Source organism: Cryptomeria japonica, chromosome 7 (genome assembly GCF_030272615.1).
Source record: "Cryptomeria japonica chromosome 7, Sugi_1.0, whole genome shotgun sequence".
Lineage (NCBI taxonomy): Eukaryota > Viridiplantae > Streptophyta > Pinopsida > Cupressales > Cupressaceae > Cryptomeria > Cryptomeria japonica.
In genome coordinates, this window is record NC_081411.1 from 133,325,009 (window position 1) to 133,336,518 (window position 11,510).

The window sequence follows — 11,510 nt, forward strand, 5'->3', positions numbered from 1 at the left end:
ATGTCTCTCTGTTATGTGGAACAATGACCTCTTGAGTTGGTTTTAGATTACTATAGTACTGTAATGGATTTGAGTTTGTTGAGATTTTGGTTTCTTGCCCATTGTATGGAAACTTTAGGCATTGATGATATGTTGATGGAATAGCCTATATTTCATGTATCCAGGGTCTTCCCAAGAGTATGTTGTATGATAAGTCCAAGTATAGGACTTGGCATGCTGTGTATTTCTGCAAAGGTCCCACTCTGATGGATAATATCACAATTCCTTTAGAGAAACACTCTTCTTCATCATATTCTTTGATTGTTATCTTTTTCCGAGGATCAACTGCCTCTTCAAAATAACTTATAGCACAAAGAAGACTCAATGAGAAAATGTTTAAGCCATATCTCCCATCTATTAGGACATGTTTAACGAGCATTCTATAAATGAAGACTTCAATCTAGAAGGGAGCATTATGGGAATGTTGCAAGGAATTAATGCTTGGATATGAAGGAGATGGGGTTTGATTATGATCCTTTGAAATAGGTTTGATGGCCATTATGGATATCCCTTGGAGAAATTCATCCTTGGGTGTATTGTTTGGTGAGGATGCTATGGAAGTTTTTTGCAAGTTTTCAAGAGGTTTAGAAATAGATGCCTTTGGAGAGTCAATTTTCTTATGGGGGGATGAGCTATCACTAGAAATAGGTGCACAATTTTGATCTTCCTCAGAAAAATCCCTTAGGGATATCTTTAAGAGTTGCATAAAAGTGCCACCTTTCTTTGGAGATGCATTTGAATCCTTACGAGGTTGTAACATAGGTGGATTTTGATTTTGGACTTGTTTGATTTCTCTGATATGTTGACATGTTATGTCTTCTTCTTATATTTTGCTTTGGTATTCCATGTTTCTATGATCAACTATTTCAAATGTTTCTATTTCCATTTCAATGATCTTTCATCTCTGTGCTCTAGTTAAACCAAGCATACACGTGTATTGAATATTATGCAAGGATTTGATTGTCTAAGAGGTGTTTAGATAAGTGACCAACTGTCAATGTAGATATGATAGAGTGATACAACATGAAAAGATAATTCAAGTATTTGTAGCTTTTTAAGTTTTTTGATCTTCAGTTTTGGAGTGAAATGATGATGATTTTGATAGAACCAAGTCCAATAGGAATGATATATCTTATGATGTCGGACGAGGTTATCCTGATCAAATGTTATAGTTTCATGATAAAAGATGATAGATCCTGATGAGAAACAATGTTTTGAGTGACCAGTTTATCAAAGAGGTGATGATTCACTTTGAGATGTTTAGATCTTAAACTTATTGAGGATGAATACTTGAAAATCTTGGGGTGTCTATTTTTATAATTATATTTGATAGAAGATAACTTGATCGAGCAAAATAAGAAGACAACCAAAGCACAGAATGATAAAAATCAGGTGTATACGCTCACTAAAAATTGACCAAGCAAACATGATAGATCTGAAAAAGACATGCAGTAAGATAGCTCTGAAGTGATAGAGACAAAAATTTGTATGATAGTTTACATGGTCCTTGATGACAATTCCTATAGAATAGTATGACAACTGATAACAAAAATCTTTTGTTGATCTGACTCGTACGACAATTTAACCTAAACAGGATGACAAAATAGAAATCTCGTATGACAATTTAGGTAATACCATATGACAAAATGATGACAAAGAACCTCTGGTGATCTGACTCATACGACAATTTGACTTGAACAGGACGATAAACTAGCTTTCTTGTATGACAAAATAGAAAGCTCATATGACTAAGGATAGAGAATAGAGAAAAAATTGACTTTGACAAATTTTTGATCGATGAAGTTTTATGTTTTGATTTTATTTTCTAGTTTTAGATGTCTGATTTTCTGTTTTAGGGATGAAAACACAATAAAGATGTGATATGATAAGCGACCTCAGGAAAAGCATGCAAAATCCCAAGGAAGTTGGCTAAGAGAGAAAACCTTTGCTTGCAAACTTAGGTACACACCCAATAGCTAATCAAAATACGGTCATTGAGTCTCACTTAATGGATTCTCAACGTTGTATTATCCAACTCCAATTGCTAATGGGGGCACAATGGAGAGTTACTATCTCTCTTGCACAAAGATTATCCCCCTTCCGGAGGTGAATCAGGTAGCTTCTATCTTAGGGTTCATAGTAAGGATTTCCATTTGGAATTACCCCTTGCAGTCACAGAAGCGTGATTGAGGCCTATAACCCAACACGGTACTGAAACAAGAAGTAGTCACACAAGCATGATTGAGACCATGAGGCCCTACTAAATGCACAATATGAGAGATCTCAAAAGAGAAAACTCAAATAATCCCATCCTCTAAGACTTTAATCTCGAGAGGCCTATTTTTTAGAGTGATTCAGAAAGCTTAGGTCTAGTTGTACTCACTTGGGTCATTCTCACAGGGTGATTACTTTTTCCCACTGTGACATGTCCGCTAAAGGTATTCACATTTCAAACAGAGAAGTGCTTCAAGGGTTAGGATTTCTGATTGTGCAAATGGACAAGAGCATACTCTCCTACTGTTTAGACAACTTCTCAAGCATAGAAAACAAGATGTTCATTGACCATTAGCAAATTAAGTGTGCCTAGAAAACTTAAGAATACACAAAGTTTTGTTAATTTTCCTTAAGCAATCTACAAAACCAATATTTTAGTAATCATGTTGTTTTGATGAATTGATTTTCTTTGGTAAGCATAATCTTCGACAATCATCCTGTAAAAAATAGCCAGGCTACTAGAAAACTCAAAATCAGGCAAGGGTTAGCATTAGTAATATCAAATTTCAAGCACAAAAACCCTTAAAATGCAAACTGTCTTGAAAAGTTGAAGCAAAAATTCATACGAGTACCTTCACCTGCTAGGATGAATATTATCACATACCCGTATGAGTTCACAAAGAAACTGATACGGTACTGTAAAGGTACTTGTACAAGATTCTGATGTAGGCCCAACCAGAAACCAATGAAATTGAAGATTTGATGATGAAAGAGGTCAAGAAATTAGATTTCCGCCCCCACGCTGGGCATGAAAATGTTGTGCGTGTGAAGTAGGATACCTGCAGCTACAACAAAAACACTCAATAGATCATTACAAGCATGATTAATAAATTAAAATTAAATGAAAGATAAACCATGACAAAGAAACTTATCACCTCCTAAGAGATGCGAGTGTGGATTTGCTCTTAGTTCTGGATAAGCAATCCCAATGACTTGACTACACCTCGATGAAGGATTTAAAAGGATATAATATGGAAGATAGATTAGTGTATGATTATGCTAGATTGATCTAGGAAACTAATTAAGCTAATGATATTCATGATTAAGCTAAATGAGAGATACAATCAATCTAGAATATGATCAAATTAAGCTAGATCTAAGATGCAATTGCTCATAGTAACAATGCTAAACTAGAATGCAAGAAATGACATCCCTATAATAATAATGCTCTAAAATGACATGAGAGATGGGATGTGCCTATAATAACAATGCTTAGGATGGGATCCTTTGTGCTCTAAAATCGGGGATACTTATAGGATTTCCAATGCCAGGGGTGAGGTGGTAGGAATCAACGGTCAAGATTGAGTCTGAAGATATCAAGGGTCAAATTTGAGGAGGTTGGAGATGAGATTGGAGGAAAGGACACTTGTCATCTCTGTGGTCACAAGTGTCAAGGAGACTTACTCATGAGAGGGAAAGTTTCCAAGGGAGGAGACATGTGGCATAAGTGCCATGTGTCTCAAGGGGAGAATATCCAGCCCATAGGAGGTTATGATGTACAAGATAGGATAGGGTTACCTAAACCTAGGATTAGGTGGAATGGGTTAGGTTAGGGGGTGGCTAGGTTGGGTGGTTAGAAGTTAGGAGGCATGTGGGTAATTTGAATTTAAATTTAAATAATAGGAAAATACTAATTAAGTTTCAACAATTCATAAATTGATTTATTTTAATTAATTAGGGGATTAGAAGAAATGAATCAAATGGGTGAGGATTAATCAATTTAGATTAATAATCGAAGGGGACTATTGAGATGAACCTATTAAATAAATCCTTAAATTTATTAATAAGTAGGTGAATGGGGGATGTAATCAAATTGCTAATGAACTCAATTAAATTGGGAAGGAGGATTAATTAAATAATTTTGTATTTAATTAATTTTCTTCAGACCATTTTTAGGTGTATATAGGTTGTACTCCTTATAATCTTTTTTATGGTGCTGATGTTGTTATGCCTTTGGAGTTAGAAATTCCTTGTTTGAGAGTTTCTCTTAGGCATATAGTGGATGATGATTCCTATAGAGAGAAAAGACTTCAACAACTTGAGATGCTCGATGAACGATGTATAAATTCCCTTGAGCATATTCAAACATATCATAAAACTTTGCAACGAAGCTACAATGATAAGGTTATTCAACGTTTCTTCTTAGTAGGTTATTTAGTCCTTTATGAGAGTCAACACAATGTGAATGCCTTGCCTGAGGAGAAAGGAAATTTCAGCCCTAATTGGCTTGGACCATACATTTTTGTCAAGGTCTATGGATCAGGTGCTTACAAGACAACAAACATGGAAGGTACGCCTCTCAAGGAACCCATAAATCCTATATATCTTCATAGATACTATGCCTACTTCTCTTTCTCTCTCTCTCTCTCTCTCTCTCTCTCCCTCTCTCTCTCTCTCTCTCTCTCTCTCTCTCTCTCTTCCTCTTTCCAGTCTACTTTCTATTCTCTCTCTATATCTTTTCTTTTTCTTCAAAATTGGATAATATGTTAGCATGTCTTCATTAAAGTATGTAGGATTAAATGATGTTATATTGTTTGGTCTATGTTACTTCATTCCTAATAAGCATGTTTCATTACTTTATTGTTTGTCTTGGATTCTTTTATGTAAATTGTAATAGATTTACATTTCATATGTGCTAGCATGTTATACAATTTCTTATGTGTTAAGTAGAATTATATCATGTTACGTTTAATTAGAGGTAATTAAATCATATTAGTTATATAGTTCTTGGGCTTAATACATTCTTCTTTTAAATCATCAAAGTAGCATTTAATTAAATACTTAGTTATTTAATTAAATCACACATGTATCATTTTAATCATGAAACATTGAGAAATCAATCACATGGAAATTAAATTAGACATACATGTTCATCACTCAATATGTTACTTCTAATCTAAGCAATGCGTATATTTTTTTAGCATTAAAATAACATATACATGTATCATAATATATACATCAATACATCAAGATCATCTCCTTTCCCTAGGACTAGTAGTGGGAGGAGGGTGACTAGATGCCCCCACCTAATCTGGTCATGGGGGTGGCCCCATGGGGGTGTATCGCGATATGGACAGTGAGGATCTCCTGCGGTACCTCTCTATCACAATCCACTAGTATGTGGTTGCCTCTGTCTGTGATGCTACTAGGTCACGCTCTATCTATCGTAATTTGTCTCGTAGGACCTCCATCTTCATCCTAATAGGGGAGAAAAGGTCCTCATTTTGTCCTGTACTCCTCTGGGATCTATGAAATATTTGTGAGAAATAGGAATGTGCGCAATCATGATGAGGTCTATCACTGCATTCTGAATAAGAGAATGCCACTCTTGGATGGTAGCTGCAAGAAAGAGAATTTTTTTATCAGTAACATTCTATATCATCAAATCTAAGCAAATAAGATACATAAGTGAATGAATAATAGGACACCTTACCTGGATCTCCCTCTCGCTAGTAAGGATCATGGAAAGAAACTTCTAAGTAAGCTATTCACGGAGCCACCAAATTTTGTGCCATTGGTGAGGTTCCTATTTTGAGATCCATTCTTAAGAATGATGTAGAAAAGGAAACAAGATCTAAATGGGCTGGAAGAGCCATGAAAGTGAATAATATCAATGATTCAGCAGTAAAGTATTCTTCTATGGTGATTGGTTACCAGATTTATTATTCTAGTAGGATGAACAACATCCCTATTGCTGCCATTAACACTGCCCACCAGATGATCAAAGAAGATGTTTACTATGACTTGTTAGAGGCATTGGGGAGTCAACTTGTGCTAAACCTGGATGCCATCAAGAAGGATAAGAGGTTAAGGTTAAAATTTGGTCAATTAATCCTTGGTCTACTCTTTTATTTTCAGAAATATTTCCCCGATATTAGTGATATCCAATGGATAGATGACACTCCTACATTGATGTAGATGAAGTACATCATTAGAATTCTTGGTAATGATTTTGATAGGATTGAATGGGGATACTTTAAATATTTTCAGAAGAAAATGTATGCAAGGGAAAGGATACCGATAGAAGTTGTCAACCGGTATGAAAACACAATTTGTTTTATAGTTGATACAGCTACTTCCATGATGGAGGAAGCTGAGACCCAGACTACATGGGTGATGCATATGTTGATCATTTGCTTACCCAACCAATAGATAAAACAACATAATGTTTTGGCACTTAGAAGGAGAAATCTCTTCAAGTGCACTGAGAACTTAACAAACCAGTAATTGCAAAGAAGGTTAGAAAGAAAGTTAAAGAATTTGTAGAGAAAGCAAGATTCATAAAGGAATCCATTGCTGAAGATAGAGAAAAGCATGCGACTAAACATGCTAGAACATCAAGTGTTCTAACTGGTACCTCCACCAGTGTAAAGACAAAAGCTGGAAAGGAGAAAGCTGCATAGAAAGAAAAACCAGCAACTATTAAAAAGGAGAAACTAGTAGAAACAAAGAAGGAAAAACCTTCTAAAATTTAGTTTCAGAGGAAAGGTAAGATTGTTGAACCTCCTACTGCACCAATTAAGACTAGTAAAAGGAAAAAACAACAAGCATAGAAACTGGTAGATACTGATGAAGAAGTGATTGAGTCTGAAGGAGAAAATAAATCCCTAAGGGCTAGTGGCAAAAGGTCAAAGGGTTTTGGTACTTTGACTATGAAATCTTCAAGGAAAATGGTAACAAAGCTCACACCTCCTGAAAATTTAATGATAAACATTAAAGAGTATGGTTTATTGACTAGTATGAAGAAACTGTATGACAAATTTAATGAAGATGAACAAAGGCAGATAGAATATGTAATTGTTTATACAATGAATAAATACAACAAGGCCCTAATCGAGTTGTAAGTGAAAATTCCAAACTCATTGTACAATATAATTGATGGTAGATGGTAGGTAGCCATAAAACAAGACATGGAATTCATTGAATATATTCTTAAAAACTTGCAACCTGAAGCTACTAAGGAAGAGCTAGATGAAATTCTTGCTAAGGAAAATTCATTTTGAGGTCGAAGAAAAGGTTGACAAGAATGTTAATTAGAGAGATCCAATTGGTTAATGAGGAGACTGAAATTTTTTTGAAGAAGGTACTGGGTCTGATTTCAGATGAAAATGAAGAAATTAAGGAAGTTGAATCAGAGAAGTTTGAGGCTGAAGATCTTTCTGATGGTGTTAAAATAATTGATTTTAAGCCTGATAAAATTGTGCTAGATAATCAACCGGTTAATACACAAACTAAGCCTGAGATTATCCCTGATGATGATGATACCGGTAATAATAATGATGATGTTGGTGCTCCTGACATTGTAAATATACATGATATGATGTTGAAATTTTTGAGCAACATGAACAAGAACAAGGACAGGTAAAAAAGAAGAATGAAGAAGAAGAGAAGGATGAGGAGCCACTGGTAATAACTTAAACTGTTGATACACAACCCCCACTGGTATAGGAAACTATAAAGGATTAGGAAAGTGAAAAGATAGAGGATACTGAACCTAAAGTGACACCTCTATCACTCTATTATTAAAAGAAAATTATGGATGAAGATGATGATGATGTAATAAGTATTCAAGAGCCCATTAATATGGATATGCTGAGCTCAACCGAGTTGATGGCGTTTGCAACTACCATGCAATCCCATGCCAAGAAGAAGAGGATGAAAGAACAACAGAAGGAGGTAGAAACAATAAGAAGTGTTTTTAAGATTTTGTCAAGTCTCCTACCAAAGACTGATACTGATATATTTGTTACTCCTATTGATAAGCTTGGACAACTTGTTAATGATGTTGTGGAACTGATGAAATCTTTTGAGGATGCAAATTATGTTAGTGTTGAGAAGGATTACAAGAAGAAGAAAAGAGAGCACTTAATGACTAATATTGATAAAGGAAAGGTTGCTCTAACTATCAATAAGGACTATTTAAAAGAAGCACTTGAGACTAGAGGAAAAATACTCTCCACTATTGCCAAATTTTCATTATTTTGTGTGGATTTGATGAAGGAGGAAGTTGAGAAAGTACTGGAAGTTATTATTGAGTCATTCAAGCCCCTTCATGACTCTTCTATCAATTTTGGAAAATCGGTTGTTGAACTTCAACATAAGCTAAAAGCTTATGAGAATGAACATTTTAAGAGGATCATATCACTATTGGAATTATAGACACAACTAATACCGAAGGTGGAAATCTTGTACAGAGCCTATAAAGAATATGAAGCTATTCTTGCAACCCTGAAGATGAGTACCCTAGATTCCATAGAGGAGTTTGTTGGACAAATCAATACACTTGTGGATATTACTGATGCTATTTTGGAAACCTAGCATAATGATCTGAACCAATTGAAATCATATTTTAGTGATGCTTGTTCTAATATTGCATTGTAAAAACATTTTGAACTCTTACATCTATATATATGCTATGCAATTTTGATATGTTTTTGATGTAAATATATGTATTTACTTTCCTTTTCCATTGTTGTCAAAGGGCGAGTAGTTGTAGAGTCAAAATTTTGATGTAATTATATTAGGGAGCAGTAGTATAGTCTTTTAATTTTTTTTTCTAATACAATATAATTATGAAGGGGGAGTATATGTCATGAAGTCATTTTTTTTATTTTGCACACTTAGTTGACAAAATTTTTCCTAAGTGTTGCCATCAATGCCAAAGGGGGAGAATGTTGGCATTTGACTGAACCGATAAAGACTATTGGTGATTTACAACCAATAAATGATTAATTGGTGAATGTGATGAAGAGATTGAGATTCATGTTTTATAATTAACTCTTGTGTTGTCATCTAAGTCTTGGAAGCCAACCGGTAAGGTATAACCGGTACAAATGATATTTTACCAATGAACCGGTAATTAGGATCTCAACCGACAAATTGAGATAGAGTTGCATTCCGACAACCAGTATGGGAAAATCATGAAAAGTTGGATGATGTGGTTTTACAATAGTGATGGAGACAAGCACTTGGAGCTATGTTCATAACCACATTGGTAGATTCAGCTAGACAAGCGAGATTTGATGTACAGATTAGACATTCTGATGAACAGTTAACCAGTAGTGATATAGTCACTTAAATTGGTAAAATAACACAGGTTTTAATTTGTTATGTCAGTGGTCGACATAAGTAAAGTGTATATTTCACAAATGTGTAGATTCATTGAACCTAGGAAATTCTTCCAGGGTTGTAGCTGACTAAAATATATGTTTATAAGAAGTATGATGAGGTATCAAGTCGGTATGTGTATAAATGAGTATATGTGTGAGATCGAAGTAGAATGAGGCGAAGCTGATTTTTTGGTATTTTGTGAAGCTCTATATTGATGTGTTATTGATGTTTTGAGGACCTGCAGCGTATCTTATATGACACAGAGGTGTTATATGAAGATCATTTGAACTATTGTTTCCCTAACAGTTTAAAGAAGTAAAATCCCCTAACCACGTAGGTCCTAATAGGCCTTAACTTGTAAATCCTCTAACAATGTAGCTCTATATCAGAGTGTTAAATTTTCTTGTGAGGTTGATCCTAATAGGGCATATTTGTAAGACCTTAACCGGTCAAGATTTCAATTCTGTAGATATTGAATCTTGTGGGTATTAACTCCCACCGTGGTTTTTCTCTTTTGGGTTTCCATGTATAACCTCTTGTGTTATGTAGAATTTGTTTTATTTGGCATTAGCTTATATGGCGATATTCTTGTTATGATTGATAAGTTTTAAAGTTTTAAAGTTGGTGATCAGACTCATATTGTTTTTGCTTGCACTGATTCATCGACCCCCCCCTCCCAGTGCCTTATAAGTTTATCATCGACCACATATACGATAAATGATTTACATAACTTCAACCACCTAGACTAGTAAAATCCATTTTTGTCCACTCTAGGATATAAAGGGGACCCAAACACATCACAACACATCCTTTCCTAATGATTCAAACAAATCACACATTCTAACACATCCTTCAAGATCAACATCAAATAAGACATGAGGACAAATAATATAGCACACCGACTAGTCAACCCAAAAGCATCCTCCAATGCACAAGACTCAATATAGATATATGCATGCCATGGTTAGACCAATATCAATATCTAAAATCAACTATCAAAGCATATCTAGACAAAAAGGGCATGATTTAGATATAGTACACCACATTAGTCAACCAAAAACTAAACTAATTAATAGCATAGAACTCAGAACACTATAACTCCACTTGTTGAACAAATTGTCATGAGAAAATTGACCTGGAATACTACACAAACCAAATGAATATGTCCTACAAGCTCCAACACTAAAAACCACATATTAGAGAACCGCCAAAAATTCTCCAAACTAGTTCTAACAAATACCCCACAATCACAAACATCAATAACTACCTCTACCTTCAAAGCAACAAAGGACTTACAAACCTGATAGTGTAACATACAAAGATCATAAACATTGTACCATAAACATTATATCAAGAAATTTACTCCATAATATACAAATACCAAAGGAATGCACATAACATTCTTCCATAGGGACATTAAAAACTTTTTCTTGCATAAGTATGAATACCTAGATATTGAAACTTCCACTACACAAACCTTCTAAAAACACTTCAAACTTGCTTAATATCGCTATTAGACCATACAAAAACATTTAAACATTTATTTTTGCACCATTTGCACACATGTAGACATCAATTACAACACTAGATATGTTTCCATCAATGACAACATAACACAACAACTCAAGGTTCACTAATGCTTCAACATCCATAATCCTCAAATACTATAGATTGAACTTATAAGATCCTTGATGCGGAGCCCTACCAACACACCTAAGGTCAATCCCAACCAGTTTTAGACCAATGACCCCTAAAATGATCACAAGGGTCCTACAAGGAAGGACTCCACACCTTGGATGAAACTACACACACATTCACTAGGTTTGGGCTACTCAAGATGAGTAAAAGGCTTCAACTCCTCAAACATGCCTTACCGATGACTCTTACTCTTCAAGATTTGGAATTTAGTCAATATATAACATCTACAAACTCTTTCAAACCCAATTTTTGGTTTTGAGCACCAATTCCTTATACCTCCTTTGGAAAACTACTCCCTAGTCTTGTACCCCTATTTGGTGATAGAAGGGACCTTAACTAAAAAATGTTCCACACACTCCTACAAAAAAATTATCATTTTAGACACCCTT

At 34.8% G+C, this 11,510-nt stretch overlaps 1 protein-coding gene across 1 annotated transcript in view; it reads left to right on the top strand.

The window, feature by feature from the left end:
* Positions 1 to 7,678, top strand: part of LOC131856519 (disease resistance protein Roq1-like) — a 13,966-nt gene extending 6,288 nt beyond the window's left edge. Inside the window, exon 4 of the mRNA XM_059208339.1 lies at positions 7,416 to 7,678. Within this exon, the coding sequence (XP_059064322.1) occupies positions 7,416 to 7,678 (263 nt within the window). The remainder of the gene's footprint in view (positions 1 to 7,415) is intronic.
* Positions 7,679 to 11,510: the final 3,832 nt, after the last annotated feature.